General features: G+C 42.3%; 1 protein-coding gene across 2 annotated transcripts in view; it reads left to right on the top strand.

Annotated features, from left to right (window-relative positions):
• The first annotated feature begins 5132 nt into the window (after positions 1 to 5132).
• ABCB7 (ATP binding cassette subfamily B member 7) overlaps positions 5133 to 17818 on the top strand; it is an 84337-nt gene continuing 71651 nt past the window's right edge. For both annotated transcript variants that reach the window (XM_039365354.1, XM_039365355.1), the window contains exons 1-2: positions 5133 to 5283; positions 13924 to 14001. In XM_039365354.1, the coding sequence (XP_039221288.1) occupies positions 5161 to 5283; positions 13924 to 14001 (201 nt within the window). In that variant the 5' untranslated portion in view covers positions 5133 to 5160. The remainder of the gene's footprint in view (positions 5284 to 13923; positions 14002 to 17818) is intronic.

Consider the following 17818-nt stretch of genomic DNA (forward strand, 5'->3'; position numbering starts at 1 on the left):
GTGGGAAGAGAGTTGGCGCCGATGGAGATTTCCCCCGCGCCCGGCTCAAAATACATTTCCCAGAATCCTTTGCGCGAAAGCAGTTAAAGGAGCGGGTTATATTATTATTATTACTACTACTGCTACTACGACGCGTGGGGAAATTGGTCTTGCGGGTCCTTTGGTGCCGCGCCCTCCGAGGCGACGCTGTGGTCCCTTCTCTTACGCCTCCGTGCATAAGCCGCAAGGGAGCGTCTTCAAGCGAAGAAGCCAGGGATGCTGGTTGCAAAGCGCGAGGGTTGCATTTGCACCGGAGGCTAAAATAGAACATAATGTCTGAATGGCGAGGACGCCTTTGCAATCGCACGCAAGTAGTCCTTGACTTTATTTCCACAATGGGGACCTGAATTCTGTTGGTAAGCAGGGCGGTGGTGACGTGTAACCGACTTTACGACCTTTTTGCCACAATTAAGCAAAAACGCTGCAGTTCAGTGAATCGTGTAATCGTTAAGCGAATCCACCTTCCTCCACTGAGTTTCCTTGTCTGAAGCCAGCTGGGAAAGACACCGGTGGCAGTCACCGGAAGCTTGCAATGGTTGCCAAGTGCTTGAATTTGGATCATCTAACTGGGGGATGCTGCGAAGGTCATAAATGCAAAGGCCGGTGGTAAGTCACTTTTTTCAGTGCTGTTGTAACTTTTAATGGTCACTAAATGAATAGTTGCAAGTTTAGTAAAGGTTTATAGTGCAGCATATAACACCATAGTATCTAATTTTCTGTTTTATACAGAAACATCCTAATATCATAGAATATAGATCGTTGGATCAGCCCAAATGTATCCTAATTTTCCTAGCTTTTAGAAGAAACAAACCTATCTTTTTCCACTTAGTTTTACAATTTTTTTCTCTTTCCATTCCTGTTTATATTAATTTCATTGCTATTTTCTGATTTTAAATATATTGTTTTCATTTAATATTTTATACTTAAGTATCTTAAGTTTTAGAAAAATAAGTTGAATTGTGCGGTTAAAAATTGCTTTCCCAAAATTAACTGCTTTTTTATTTAAAAGCCACAAGAAAATAAACTTTAATTTTTTTTACCTAGTGATTTAAATTATGCTTATATAACATAAAAGTGGCTAAGGACTTTGATATTAGAATCAAAATGAATAAAGCCCAATTAATTCTTATATACAAAATGATATGTAAAAGAAAAGATGCTAATCGGCCCAGATGTTCTAGATTTGCCCCCCTTTTGGGGTTGTTGTCCGATTAGACTGGGGCTCAATTTATAAAGCCAAGGACCTTAACAGAGTGATGGAAACAATGCCAACACATTAGATTAATGCTTGGGGCCTGACTTGTACTTTAGAACAACATAGACAATTTCATCATGTTCAATTTTGTTTTGTACCATAAGCCATAAAATTAGTCCATTTTTCAGGATTTCATAGAAAGTACGGAAAACACTTCACAACCTGTATATATGATCAAAATAGCCATCCTTCCATCTTGAATATACATATATTGAATAAAGATGCAGTTTTGAATTTGACTTCAGGAAAAAACTACAGATAGTCCTCATTTAATGAAGTGACTGTTAGAAGTTATAACGGCACTGAACAAATGGTACTTAGGTTGGGTCTTCAAAGCTACAGCTGTTGTAGTGGCCCCATGATCAGAATAACAGAGCTGGAAGGGACCTTGGAGATCTTCTAGTCCAACCCTCTTATCAAGCAGGAGACCCTAGACCATTTCAGACAAATGGCTGTCCAGTCTCTTCTGAAAAACTTCCAGTGAACTTCTGAAGGCAAAGTTGTTCCCTGGTTGATTGTTCTCACTGTCAGGAAATTTCTCCTTAGTTCTAGGTTGCTTCCCTCCTTGATTAATTTCCATCCATTGTTTCTTGTCTTGCCTTCTGGTGCTTTGGAAAATAAGTTGAACCCCCCTCCCTTATTTTTGTAGTAGCCCTTCAAATATTGGAACACTGCTATCACATCTCCCCTAGTCCTTCTTTTCACTAGGCTAGACATAACCAATTCTTGCAATTGTTCTTCATGTTTTAGTCATGTGATAAAATTCAGATGCTTGACAGCTTGCCTGCATTTATAACTGGAGGGTGTCTTTGACTCTCCCCATCTCTGTCCTTTTGGATGCCCTGCACTCTGCTGTCTCTGCTACACGCAGCTGACCTTCGCTGTCTTCTTCTTGTGCTGTCTGTGCAGTGAGGCTTCCAGAGTCCGGAAACTTTTCTTGGAAAAGGCAGCAGGAACAGAAAACAGAAGGTTAGCTGGGGATGGCAATGGTGGTAGAGCACAAGACAGCCAATAGGGCAGAGACCTGGTGTGTGTGTGTGTGTGTGTGTGTGTGTGTGTGTGTGTGTGTGTGGAAGGCAAGTGGGTGGGGGAGTTGAAGCAGAAATGAATGCAGCAGGACATAAAGATGACAAGGCAGAATTATTGTAATGATTGCCAATGGGTCTACAGAAGTACTGCCATTAAGTGGTACAGACATGAGATGTTCTGCTTAATAACCATATCCCTAAGTTCATATCCTTACTTCAATTTTATTACAGCTTTACTGCTTTTAAATGTGCACCTCAGCCCAAAAAAATGAACAAAAGGTTCAGCAGGATGAATGAGCACTATTATGATTGCTAGAAAGGATTTTCATCATTGAATTTATTTCATTCTTCAAAACTTTTGCTGTTTCCTCCACCCTAAATTCCTGGTGTTTGTATAGAAACCCCCCTCCTCATCTTTTAAGTCTTATTTATAAGTTGTTGTACATAAGACTCCAACATTGTACATTTAACTCTTAAGAATAAAAAATGTCTTCAGGTGCCTGATCAATAAAATAGCAATTTATGTATATTCAATTTATATATTTAATTCATAACTCTTTATTTTTAAAGTGTTTTTATATCCATTTATCTCAGTGAGTCCATGGAAAGCATGACTAATTCAGGAGACAGTCAATTAATTCTAATATTTCAGTACTGTAGATCCCCAGCATAACTTTCTATTCTTGGTCACTCCGAGGCTCTTTGTTTCTTTTTTGCCAGTCATTAGTGATAAAGTATTTTATCTAAAAGATTTTAGTTGGACAGCAGATAAATTCACTGGGAAATTTTGCAAAATTTTAGCAATGAATAATTCATAATGCAGAATTACAATGCATTTGAAGGTATCCTTGTTATGATTATGATGTCAGTATCTAAAATCACAGAGGAAATTGTCACTGTGCATGTTTGTGTAATGCACAGGATCTCCAAATTCTTCCTGATGACTGACAGATTGTGATTATTAGGAATATTTTCCAATTCACGTAACCATGCCAACAATCTGTTATAATTGTACAGCCAGGTAAAACAGATGATATAATTATATTTGCCAGTGTTGATGGCAGATTAATCGTCCATAGTAGGCATGAAGCAGTGTCCTGTCTCATGACAGACACCTCCAACAATCCTGTTTCCTACCTACACAGTCTTTCCACATTTTATTTTTGCTGAATGAACAGGCTCATCAATTTCAACTGTGCAGCTGGGTCCACCAATGGCATCCTGATTATTGGGGAATAATTGCACACAAATCTCACACATGCAGTGATTCTGGCCAACTATTGTTCGCACTGATTTTATATCCAGTTCTGACAAAAAGGGGAACTTGTAAATTCTTTTGACCAGCGGTATATGAAAAGCACTACAATGCAGTAAGGTGTGGTCGGGTCACATATTAATTCCAAAGGAATAATATTCCAAGGAACATATTTATTGATATAGTAAATGAATATTATTACTTTCTAATAAATATTTGTTAATAAATGTGTGGGTATAATTGAAGGGAATTTCCTGCCAACAAGAGTGCTCAGGTGGCACTTCCAAGGATCTGGCTTGTCCTACAACATTAGGATCTTTTCCAGGCCTTTAGAACACAAGACACGATGCATGGAATGCAGGTAGTCCTCGGCTTATGGCCATAATTGAGCCCAAAATTTCTGTTGCTAAGTGACACATTTGTTAAGTGAATTTTGCCCCATTTTACAGCCTGTCTTGCCACAGTAATCACCGCAGTGGTTAAATTAGTAGCGCGGTTGTTAAGTGAACCTGGCGTCCCCATTGACTTTGCTTGTCAGGAGGTCGCAAAAAGTGATTGCATGACCCCAGGACACCGTAACCATCATAAATATGAATCAGCTGCCGAGCATCTGAATTTTGATCACGTGGACCGTGGAGAAGCTGCAATGGAATGGTCATATGTCCCTTTTTCCAGTACCGCTGTAACTTTGGTCACTAAATGAACTGTTGTAAGCTGAGGGCTAGCTGTATTCTGTGATTCTGCAAGAAGAGAACAGCCCATTTCTTGTCGCCGACTTCTGTGAACTGCAACATCCATCCTGCAGCATGCTAGATCCTGCTGAGTAATATAAAACAGCGATATTATAGAGCCACCTGGAGTCCCATAAAAGTGAGCCAGGTGGCCCTATAAATCGAATGTCTGGGTACCTAAAAAACCATGGGCGCAGCTTCTGCTCGGAATAAGCTCAAATAACCCAGAGGTGGGGAACGTGGCCCTTTTATGATTTGTGGACTTCAACTCCCAGAATTCCCGAGCCAGGAGTTGAAGCCCACAAATCAGAAGAGCCACCGTTCCCCACCCCTCAAATAAACAAATAATGATAAGCAAATAAACAAGGGCCAACTCGAGGAGGAGGCAATCCTTGGCCTCCACATGTCAGTTTATCCACCTAAAACTGTGTTTCTCAACCTTGACAATTTTAAGGCATGTGGACTTCAACTCCCAAAATTCCACAGCCAGCATTGCTGGCTGTGGAATTCTGGGAGTTGAAGTCCACATGCCTTAAAATTGTCAAGGTTGAGAAACACTGACCTAAAATCTCCGTCCAGTCAGGCTGGGAAGCCTCCACGTGTGCTGGACAAAACCGCAAGCCGCACCATCACGCCTCGCAGTGTGGGAGGCGACGCACAACCGTCTCCAGCTCCACAAACCCAACTCGCACTCATAACCCCCCCTCCCTCTCAGACCTCCAAGGGCCCTTCCCACTCTATTGTTCCGTTACACTCTCTTTCTCTCTCCCCCCCGCGCGCGCCCAGCCTCACTTCCGGCGCCGGCCGCCCCTTCCGCTCCGCGGCCTTCCCGCCATCCCTCCTTCCCCCAATATGGCGCTGCTGAGGGCTCTACCGAGCTTCTCCGGTGACCGCGCGGCGGCCACCGCACTCCGCACCAGGCCGCTTCGGGTTTCCTTGCGCTGGCGGGGCCGGTCGCTCCCAGAGGCCTCCCAGGTAAGCCCGCGAGGCTCGGGCGCTAGCGAAAGGCCGGGCGGGGAGGCTGAAGGGGCGGCCGGGCGGGAGAGAGTGGGGAGACGAAGGAGAAAGCCTCCCCTCCCCATAGACGAAGGACTCCGGGGCCAGGCCGCCTTAGCGGGTCCGCTCGTGGAGAAGTTGCTTAGGCCCCACCCGGGGAGGGGAGCAGAGGACCGGCTGAGCGGCTTAAAGTTGGCTTCCTGAGTGTTGGGGTCAGTTCCCCCCTCCATTTTAAAAAAAATCATCTAAGTCCGAGCGTATGAAGTGGCTTCCTGAATGTCGCCCCCCCCCATTCTGACTGTCGGTTTCTGAGAAGGTGAGGAGGTTGCCTCGATGGACAACGAAACGGCTGCAAGCACAGAACATAGAATAACAGAGTTGGAAGGGACCTTAGAGGTCTTCTAGTCCAACCCCCTGCTCGACCATTCCAGATCAATTGCGCGATCTCTTCTCGAAAGCCTCCAGTCCAGTGGAAGCAAGCCGTTCCATTGATTAATTCTTCTCACGGTTAGAAAGTTTCTCCTTAGTTCTAGGTTGCTTTCCATCCATTGTTTCTCGTCTTACCTTTTGGTGCTTTGGAAAATAGTTTGACTCCCCCCCCCTTCATCTTTGTAGGAGCCCCTTAAATATTCGAACACTGGAAACAAGCCAGCAAACCTCACACCAAGAACTCTAGGGCTTTTAAGAAGCCGGAGGATTTTTATTTTTTTTTAAGTGCTGAGGTGAATTCCACACCACCTTCATTTTAAATAATTCATCTGTCCGAGGGCATGAAGTGATGACTCTCTGAAAAGGGTAACCGTGGGAAGAAGGGGCGAGCACAAAGCATCCCAAAATAGGGCTGGAATTTTGCACGGGAGCATTTTGCACTTCAGTGTTTGGTTCAGAGTTGAGCTCTTCCCAAAAGTGGCTTTGGGAGGAAAGCAAGAGTATCCCATCTGCTTCAGAAATGACCGTCACCAAAATATCAGGATCGTTGATTGTCTGTACCTATCTTATAATTATTGGAAAAAAAATAACTTCTTGCTCTGGCCATGTTGTAGTGAAGTAAATGAATGTGCTTTAGAAAGTTACTTAAGCCTTTACAGAAGCCGTGGGAAAGTTTTGGGTTTTTTTTTTTGTTTGTTTGTTTGTTTTTTGAGAAAGTGAATGAATGTTTGGTTTCTTGTATTGATGTTAAATGGGGGAAGATTGAGTTAAGTTGCTTTCAGGATATTGCTTCTTTTGAGAAATACATTGCAAAATTTAAAATCTATTAATAATTCCATAAGAATGCAGTCATTTGCTTTATAACCAACCTATTGTATTTCTCTTGAGATCTTTTTCTTTAGCTCTAGGACAGAAAGGTATTCTTTTCTTTGAATTATTGCATTGGCTAAGTGGAACAAATAGCTTATAAAAAGGCAAAAATTATGTTTTCCCCCCAATTAATATTGGGGGCTAGATTTTAAATGTTAAAGGAAGACTTCTAATGCAGATTCTTTTATTTGCTTTCATTACTCTTATCAATATTGCCAGAGCAATGAATACAACGAATGTTTGCTCAGGCCGATTTTGACAAAAACCAATTATTTTTAAGGAAGGTAAGAAGCTTTGCTGAGCATGAAGGAAAAGTCTCATTACAAAAAAACCCCTAGTTTTTTGTGCAATGTTATGATTTCTTTGATAGGAAAGATGGTCATGCTATTTGAGCCTTCATAGTGTTTGATACCTGAGCAGACATTTGCACATTTAAGGCTGGCGTTACATTTTTAAGAGCAATATTTTTCTTGGAAGATCTTAGGCTAATCATGCAGCTTCCAGAACAAGTTAATTTTGAATGAGAAGATTGCAGAAGCAGATCAAGGACCTATCTTGCCTTACCATTTAACAAGTGCCATGCCTTTTGAGGTCTTAATACAAACGCACAGTCTTCCTTTTCATGTACCTCAGCAGTTAGTATTCCAATTGGTACTTGAGAAGACCAGAGTCCTGAAGTGGTTACTTCTGTTATACAGGGACAGTTTGCTTGCCTCGGTCATTGAATAAATCAACTGGGTGGATTCACACAACATGCTTGTCAAAATTAAACATATCCCATTTTAACTTAGCTTAATGGCCATGATGGTACAGCAATACTTAAAAATTTGTGGCTATAAATAGGCACCACTTCGGTGGGAAGATAACAGCGTTCCATGCACCTCGACGTTGTTGTTCGTCCATCGATTTTTCGATGAAGACCTTGACATCTTGTGGGTTATGGGCCATCAACGATGTGTCCGTAGGTGGCTAATAAGACCGATGTTAGCACGGAATGTTCTGCCACATACTGAACAAAGAAATGTAGACACTGTTAATTCAGCATTTACAACTCTGGCTTTGCGGAGTGCTCGCTTTTCTTGTGCCAAGATTGTCCTTCTGTGTTCATATATCTGGCAACCCTGGTACACCAAGGTGCGCCATGTCGGTCGATCATGCGCCAGATGTTCCCAAGAGATGGTGTTAATATCCAGGGACTTAAGAGAAACTTTCAACGTGTCTTTGTATCGCTTCTTTTGTCCCCCGTGCTATCGCTTTCCTTGAGACAGTTCACCATAGAAGAGCTGTTTAGGGATGCGATGATCTGGCATCCTTACAACATGGCCTGCCCAGCACATCTGGGCTTTCATCAGCAGAGTCTAAACTGATGATAGGCCTGCTCTGGAGAGGACATCTGTGTCTGGTATCTTATCCTGCCACTGGATCCTCAGAATTCTACGAAGGCAAGTCATGGAAGTAGTTCAGTTGCCTGACATGCCTCCTGTACACTGTCCAGGTCTCACTAGCATACATCAGGGTAGTTAGCACTGCTGCCTGGTAAACTTTAAGCTTGGTAGCAAGACTTATTCCACGGCGGTCCCACACGTTAGTCCGCAATCTGCCAAATGCAGAACTTGCCTTGGCAATTCTACAGTTGACCTCGATGTCAATTGTCACTGCACGGGAGAGGGTACTATCAAGATACGTAAAAATACCTCGACGTATAGTCATGCTGACCACATGACCACAGAAATGCCTTCAGACAATGCTGGCTTCCTCAGCCAAGAAACGGAGATGAGCACCACCCCTGGAGTCTGCCTAGACAGGGATACCTTTACCTTTGTTTGTTGAGGAAAATGGAATTTTATTTTACAAATAAATAAGATAATTTGGTTGGAATTGCCAAGAGTAAATACATTTAATAAATTCATTTTTCAGAAATGCCATTATTTTACTATTTCTACAGTCTTTAGATACAGAAACTGTCTTTGGAAAATGTTACATATTGTTGAATAATTGGCAGCTTCGTATTTGAAAATTTAAACGTATATATCCAGACAAAATAATTTATTTTCAGATTTTGAACCTATCTTGCCACTTAGTCTCATTTGCCTTAGTTTTCAGACATTCTTCTTAAACCTATCTGCACGTCTACCCTGCATTTTCTCTGCTGTTGGCAGAGGCAATTCAATTACTTTATAATTTTTTTTATCTATCTTAGTTCCACTTTTGTCTCATTAAGACTGAATGGTCATTTTCTGGAAGACGAGGAAGAAATGCCTTTTTTCTTCCTCCTAACAATGTTATTGACATGTTCACGACAGTGTTGGTAACCTTTTGGACTTGGTACTTTACCTCCTTGCAATAATGTGTTCTAGCTCTGTTTACACTCTTAGGATTTTTTCAGAGCCAAGTGTGTCATACAGGGAAGATTTGTGTGGTTTCTCTTTACTTTAAAACAGCGTTTCTCAATGTTTGTGTGACGGCGACGGCGACCCCCGTCACACGAACGTGCCGCACATGTGCGGCGGCGCCCCCATGCGCGGTGCGCATGCGCGGCGGCGCCCCCTGAGGGGAGAAAATGGCGGATCGCATTGTTTGGCGACCCCTGTAAAATGGTCGATCGACCCCAAATGGGGTCGCGACCCATAGGTTGAGAACCGCTGCTTTAAAACTAATTTCTCCATTCTTTTGGGAAGTGTATTGATCTTGATAATGTTTTTACAGGCAGTCTTTGAATGTAATGGAGCCTGCCCATTCCACTTGTAACTCGAGTACTTTTAGGGATGAATCTTGTACCTTGAACAAGATCACTCCCTAGTTTCACCACACGAATGCGCGGTTCGTTAAGTGGGCATGAGGTATCTCAGGGTGGGGAAGGCCACAGGGGGCCTAGTGATGGAACCGGCCCCCAAGGTCTCCCCAGCCCACTAAGATACCTCATGCTTCCCCCTCACTTCCTGCCGTGCCAGATTCAATTACCTTGGGAAGATCTGTCTTCTCTGCCGCGGTTTCTGCCTTTGAGGGAGCAGAGAGCCAATGGAAGCGCCTGGATGCCGTAATATCGCGCGAGTTCAGCCACCCATCCTCTTTTGCAGAAAATGGGTACCTGAACTCTTGCGAGATCACAGACCCTAGAAACTTGCATTTTCGGCACAAACTCTGTGCCTCTTTCCTGCTCCCCCCTCCCCAACTCCTTTCTGCCATCACCGGAACACTTTTTATCCAAACAGAGAGCTTGGGGAGACTTTTTCAGGAGGCAACTGGACTTTATTTATTTATTTATTTTGAAGATGTTTCACTTCTCATCCAATAAGCTTCTTCAGCTCTGACTGGATGGTGGGGAATGGAAGGATTTATACTCCTTGCAATCATATGGTTGTTAACTTTTGTTGACTTTGGTATTGGTTTATCCAGGCAAAAGTATCTTGATTTTAGGCAGTGACTGGTGCTTTGGTGGAAAATAATAGATCCATGGTCTCTCCTTTCTCCTTTTTTAAAGCAAAACTTTAATGGACCTGTGTAATTGTAATTGATTGGGTGTGTTAGAATTTGTGATAAATTCACCCATTTTGAACCTACCAAATAGATAAGGGAACTTAAATATATATATGATTATCAGCATAGCAACATTATTTTAGGGGAATACCCAGAAATGTCTGTATTGTTGCACACATATATGGTTCTTCAAAACCAGTATTTGTAATCATGCTAAATTAGATACTGCATTTAGCAAAAATGAAACAAAAATTATTGCTCAGCGGTATCTGAATATTCCAGATAAGGCTCAGTAATTGCTTCCAGACTTGGTGGCTCCTTTTACCCTCAGCCCAAGCCAAATTCTGAAGATATAAATTTCCTTCTTTTTTGAAATGGAACGTAACTAAAAACTATAATTTAAAAGTAGCATATCACAAACACTAAGGACCATCTGATGCAGCCCCAGCCACTTCATGACTGCCACTTCATGACTATTAAATGCAGTCCTTAGCCTTCATAAAAGACTTATCCCTGAGTGGGCTAGCTGTCCAAGGTGCTTTCTGCTGTCCAGGTAGAAGCCTGGCAGATCCCAAAGCATTGCTGTAAATGAAGCTGCTGCTAGAGATTGGCATTTGGCTCTAAAGAACGTAGGCATTGTATTAAAAAAATTAAATCTTTTTTAAAAGGCATATAAGCTTATATATAAAGTATATATATATATATATATATATATATATATATATATATATATATATATATATATATATATATATATATATATATCATATTTTGGTTCTCCTAAAATCATTATTAAAGCAAGTAATTGGTAACCTTGGAAGAGTTGTCCAGAAAAATGAAAGTTTAACTAATTAGTCTTGGAATAAGCTGTTTTGGACTCTGTGGCCTTCTTGCTTGTCAGACTCAATGTTATTTGAACCAGTAATGCAATAAATAGGGAACTAAGGAGTATCACTTTTTGCATTTTGTGTAATAAATTCCTCACTTATTAGAAAAATCCTATTTAATTTTGCAAATGGCAAATTAATCTTAATCCATAGAATTATCTAGGGTTATGTGAATATTGCAGGCTATACATTCTGTATTAAATAAAAGATGAATACAGAATGCATTGATATGCCTGATGCAGAATGAGATCTATGTGCCAATTTGTATGTGATTTCATATGGAAGAGCATGCTTGTTCTCTCCTTATGGCTGGCAATATCATTATTTATGGTTGGACTGAGCTCAGTTTATTGTAAATCAAATAACAGACAAAACACAAATCCCCAAATAAAGATTTAAGTACAATAAGTAAATTCCTAGATGATAAAGATGTAATATTTGATGTTTTGAAAGATTTGAAGCCAAGATTATCTAAAACTTTAACATAGTTGATCATTGTTATATGTTCAAATAACATGTACAATCTCATAACTTTTAAATAGTTTTCTGATCATTTTCATAGCAATCACTGGCTAGTATTTTGGACTATAGATTTGTCTGGTATTTATTTAAAATATTGTGTGAAACCAAGCTTGTCTTAGAAGCCAGGGTTTATGGCTTAATGTGTTGTGTGAATCCAGCCAATTGTGATCCTTTCAGCTGTCCGTGCTGAACAATTGAAATTTCTTCTGTGTGAAATTATGGGCATTAGTGGATAAGAGAATAAGTTCCATGTCATACCCATGCTGTAAAAATGTTGTTGAATGACAGCAGTAAATAAAATAGGTGAGCCAGTGTTCTCTCAAGTAGCCACAAAGATAGTATTGCCAAGCCTTCAGTTAGCTTTCTTGGCTGCTGACCCATATAGGTGTGATTTACTATGCTGCAAGCATGCCCCCCCTGTTTATTTTCCAAGAATGCCTCTGTGGGGCCGAAGAGTTTCCTAGGAAACAAAGATGATGGTTGAACCTTATATTCTGGTCTTCCCACTTAATTATTTTTTTATTTTGTTTTTAAAGGAGATGGAAGAGTCAAGTGAGAAGAGGGGAAAGAGTAATGTTAGCCTTGTTTAAGTTTTAAAAGTGAAAGTCTCCAAATACTCTTGGTATATTGGTAGATGTAGCACACTACTTTACTCCTTAATTATTGTGCATCTTATTTTAAATGTTTAAAAATCTTCTCTTAGAGCACAAAATAAACTAGTACGGGCTTCTTCAGATTAAAAAAAAACACTTTGGAAATAACGTAGGTGATGATCAGAAGAGATGAGTAATCTTTAATGTTTAAAATATTGGAAGAAACAGTTATGCTCATGTCAGATGTTTAGTCTTGAAAATGTTCAGTAATCCAGCTGTGATGATAAAGGGACTCACATTTAAGCATAGTTTCTGTTGACAGTTTGCCTTTTTTATTGATTGATTGGAGATATAAGCATCTGAGCTTATATACGTTTATCAGAAAATATACAGGTGGTCTTTGATTTACAACCACAGCGGGTACCAGAATTTCCATTGCTAAGCAAGGCTGTTGTTGAGCGAGTCACACCTAATTTTATGGCCTTTTGCCATGCTTGTTCAGCAAAAGGCTGCCGTTGCTAAATGACTCACGGGAATCCAGCTTCCCCCACTGACTGCGCTTGTCAGAAGCCAGCCGGGAAGATCACAAACAGTGATCCCATGACCCTGGTTAACTTTTGATCATTCAAATGTGGGGAAGCTGTGGAAACCATCCATGCAAAGACCAGCCACGCTTTTTCCAGTGCCATTGCAACTTTGATTGGTCACTAAATGAATGGTGGTAAGTTGAGGTCTACCTGTAGTACAAATGCACTGGAAATTAGAATTAGAATTCCAGGTGGTCCTCGACTTACAACTATTCGTTTAGTGACTGTTCAAAGTTACAATGGCACTGAAAAAAAGTGACCTGTGACTAGTTTTTACACTTACAAGCATCTTTGTAGCATCGCCATGGCCGCGTGATCAAAATTCAGACACTTGGCAACTGACTCATATTTATGATGGTCACAGTGTGTCCTGGGGTCACCTGATCCCCTTTTGCGACTTTCTGACAAGCCAAATCAATGGGGGAAGCCAGGTTCACTTAATAACCGGGTTACTAACTTATCAATTGCAGTGACTCACTTAGCAACTGAAACAAGAGAGGTTGTAAAACGAGGCAAAACTCACTTTAAAATGTCTCACTTAACAGCGGAAAGTTTGGCTCAATTGTGATTGTAAGTTGAGGACTACCTGTATTTAATTTATCAATTAGATAATATTAAGTTTGAAAAACTTGTGCCGTAGGGCCCAGGTTATTTGAAGGACCATCTACTCCTAATTACATTTGCTCATCCCATCAGATCTGCCAAGGGAGACGTCCAGCAGGTCCCGTCCTTCAGGGGGTACTCTTGGTGGGAGATGGGCCTTCTCTGCGGTGGTGCAAACACATCTTCCCTCCCTCCCTCCCTCCCTCCCTCCCTCCCTCCCTCCATCCCTCCCTCCCTTTCTCTCTCTCTCTCTCTCTCTCTCTCTCTCTCTCTCTCTCTGTATGTGTATGCGAGTGTGAGAGAAAGAGAGAGAAATGACTGTGTTATGTTCATTGTATACTTGTTTAGCAATGCTCCACCAAGACTTACTTCTTGTGAAAGGGGTGGCTATATAAATTTAATAAAGAAATAATATGAGGTAGTAGAAATACTAAGAGGAACAGGCAGAGAATTGCCATTTAGCTCTTTAAATAGTTGAATTGGTAACTCACCTACATTCCCCAACCGTTTTCATATTTTCTTTTGGTTCTTTTCAGAAGCAAATGCTCTTTCCTTGTACTGGATGTGTCTCTGCAAAATGGCTGGAGTGTTTCAGCAGTGGACATTGTGCTTTTAATTATTACAGCCTTGCTTTTTTTTTTTTCTTTCCAGGTTCCACCAATTTTAAATCGACCCACGTGGCACAGCTCAGGGAAATGCTATACAAGACAACTATTAGATGCTGCGAAGGTAGTATTGAGCTATCTTTTTTTTTTCTCTGCTGAAATTCTGCTAATGAGAAAGACTTGTAGACGCTGACTCCGAGCTTGGCTGTAATTTAGGTTCTGCTTTTTGCTTAATCTTTATAACTTTGCTTTCTAGCTCCAAAAAACTTAACATTAAAAAAAAAAAACTTTCTTAGAGAACTATTTCTGTAAAGCTTCAGGGAAATGTTGTAAAAATAAAAACAAGTGGGCAGCAACAAAGTTTGTTTCTAGTATAGGTTTGACTTTGGAGGACACCATCGCGGCAAGCAGCTGAAGGATAAATTTTATGAAAATGACCCAGGTTTATAGGGCAGGGAGTGGCCGGGTACACCCATATCAAGCTGACAGGCTTTCCAATTGTTCTTAGAAACAAACAAAATCCACAAGTCTTTTTGCAACCCTACAGAAATGAGTTGCTGCTAGTTTGGGTCAGTAGTCCAGACTTTTATTTTGAGCCACCTGTCTGAAATGGTCTAGGGCAGTGATGGCGAGCGTTTTAGAGACCGAGTGCCCAAACCGCAACCCAAAACCCACTTATTTATCGCAAAATGCCAGGACGGCCTCAGCATTGTGGTGCCCTGGGGGGGGGGGGCAGGGAGGCACCTCTGAGTGCCATTTCTGACACGCAAAAACTGGTGGCAAAAAAATGGGCCATTGCGCTGCAAGGCGCAAAAACGGCCGCCGCCATGACACAGGGTGTAGATACAAGGCGCTGCACCATGCAAGAATGGGGCAGGGCTAGTGGGTATCACGCAGGCACTAGCCCCGCCCCGTTTGCAGCACGTACATGCTTGTAGCTCCATGTGCACATGCACGCATGTAAAATGCTTCCCCCTCCCTTTTCTTCCAGTGCACCAATCGATAATGGTTGGTGACCTCTGCTCTACCACCTCTGCTCGAGCTTGCTAGTCGGCCGCTTCGCCTCCTTTGTGCTGGGTGGGGCTCCAGGCGGCAGGGCGACCTGCTGTTGGCAGTGGTGGCGCGCGTGCCAACAGAGAGGGCTCTGAGTGCCGCCTCTGGCACGCGTGCCATAGGTTTGCCACCACTGGTCTAGGGCACGGTAGGCAACCTTGGCTCTTTTATGACTCGTGGACTTCAATTCCCAGAATTCCTGAGCCAGCCATGCTGAGGGGAAAGGGAGAGGTTTCTAAGCTGAGCCATGCTGGCTCAGGAATTCTGGGAGTTGAAGTCCATGAGTAAGAAAGCGGCCTAGGCCTGGGCCAGAGGTAGGCAACCTTGGCTCTTTTATGACTGGTGGACTTCAACTCCCAGAATTCCTGAGCCAGCCATGCTGAGGGGAAAGGGAGAGGTTTCCAAGCTGAGCCATGCTGGCTCACGAATTTTGGGAGTTGAAGTCCACAAGTCATAAAAGAGCCAAGGTGGCCTGCCCCTGGTCTAGTGTCTCCTGCTTGAACAGGGGGCTAGACTAGAAGACCTCCAAGGTCCCTTCCAGCTCGATTCTGCTTCTGATTCACTTTTGGTTACCAAAGCCAGGCTCAGAGTACAACAGGTCTGATCATTGATTCAGGCCTTGTAGTGCAGGTAGTCCTCAACTTACAACCGTAATGGAGTCTGCCCATTATGGTTGTAAGTTGTGACTGGCATAAACTGGCTCACAACATGACAAGACCTGATTTTATGACCTTTTGGCAGCAGTTCAGCAAAAATGGCAAACAGTACGTGAACGCCTTGCTCATTGTATTCATTGTTTGCTCTGTGTGTTATAGCTGAAAACCGGAAGTAAACCCTGGTTTGGGCAGAACTGTCATAAATTGTGGCCCTGTGAATGTGGGCATCTGGCATGGGGGGGGGGAGTTGGGGGGAGTAATGGCCATTGGAACTTTGGAAGCACTTTTGGGGGAGGATCTGCTGTAATTTTGAACTGTCACAATGGTCAAGGACTAGCTGTAAATTTACCAGCCAGCCAGAATCCTGGCTTGTAATAATACCTCTGAGTGCATGTGAAATGTCTTTCCTGTATACTAGGCATCCCCTATCCAGAATGATTGGAAAACAGACTTCCTAGTTTGCCCATTTTAGAAACTGAACACAAGCAACTTCCCTTGTACACAGCATCTGAAATGGGTAGCCCCCCCCCCCCCCCAGTCAGTGCTTCCCAAAATCTAGAGTATATTCATTAGGAAAAGGCCTCAAATAGTAGTTCCACAATGGGCAGTGGGTTTTCTTAACTGCATCTCGTGAGCCATGTATGGTGTCCCAGCAGACCTCCTATTTTCCCAATGACCAGCAGAGCTGGGCAGAGTTCTGTTCAGAAGCACACTGAGCCTAAGAAATGAGCCCAAGGCCAGCCATGAAATCTGGCTGCAAATGTCTGTTTCAGATGCAGTTTTTAAGGGATAACTGCTTTCTTTGTTGTAAAGAAATTTACAATTTAGTGTAAAGACCCAGTCTAGGCAATACTGAGGCTCAGATACATAGTGTTGAAAATAAGGAGCAAACCCACATATCAGTATTTTCTTCTTCAGCCTGGAATGGGGAGCAGGTTTAAAAGGTGATGTCAGATCTTCCAGAGATAAGCTGGAAAAAAAAACACTCCATCATCGGTAATCACCTGTACAGCCACACAGGCAGTCCTTGATTTGCAGCTGGTCATTTAGCAACTGTTCGAAGTTCTGACAGACCTACCTAGGAGGTATTTACAACCCAGATTCAAATTTCCAATGATCCCCCCCCCGATGGTCACATGACCATACTTCACGTGCTCAGCAACCTGACTTCGTTTATGGCTATTTACAGCATCCCAAAGGCATGAGACCACATTTCATAACGTTTTTGCCAAAACCCAACATTTACTTCTGGATTTCAGCAAAACCACACCATAGGGAACCATTGGTTTGCTTAAGCACTGCTGGGATTTGCTTAATGACCACCACAGAAAAGGTTGTAAAATGTAATTGACCTGTTTTACGACTGTCACATGTTTCAGCCGTGATGGGTAGGCTCCATTAATGTGGTAATTTGAGAACTGCCTGTACTCCCTACTTAGATTAGGTCATGCACAACTTGTACTCTTGAAAGTAATAAATGAGAGCCTTTAAGCTCACGCTCCCAGACTGGAAAGGAATTTGTCTTTAGCATCTAAGTGAAATTTTCCACTGTATTCACAAATATATTCCTAGTTGCAGATCCAGTGTACAAATGATTATTTTTCCTTCCTTTATTTTTAATTTTGTTTCTTAAACATCTCAACTGGAATAAAACCACTCTGTGGAAATTAGAACTCACCTAAGAACATTTAGGACTAGGAAGGAGAAGTTGGAGCCTTGTAAAAGTAGTCAGCTGCACAGGAAAGATTACCTGAAACATGTCAGAAAAACTAGCAGCCCCCTTGATCTCTCAATCAAATGTTGACTTAGTACTAACACTTAGACCAGGGGTGTCAAACTGCCCGCCTGTGGGCCAATTTCATCATATTGAAGCTGCACCCACCCCATTGCCAGCAGTGCAAAAAGAGTTGTGACACGTGACGTGGCGAGTTTGACACCCGGGACTTAGACTTATAGCAATAGCACTTAGACTTATATACTGCTTCCCAGTGCTTTACAGCCCTCTCTAAGCGGTTTATAGCGAATTACCCTCAACAATCTGGGTCTTCATTTTACCGGCTGAGTCAACCTTGAGCTAGTGAGGATCAAAGGATTCACTTAATTCACACAGCATGCTTAACCCTAAGGCAGTGGTTCTCAACCTTTTTAATGCCGCGACCCCCCCAACCGGTCGTAAGTCGAGGACTACTCAACCGTAAGTCGAGGACTATTCAACTGGTACAGCACCGTTTG

The sequence above is a fragment of the Crotalus tigris genome, unplaced genomic scaffold (assembly GCF_016545835.1).
Source record: "Crotalus tigris isolate CLP2741 ecotype Arizona unplaced genomic scaffold, ASM1654583v1 scf7180000020062.1902635, whole genome shotgun sequence".
Taxonomy (NCBI): domain Eukaryota; kingdom Metazoa; phylum Chordata; class Lepidosauria; order Squamata; family Viperidae; genus Crotalus; species Crotalus tigris.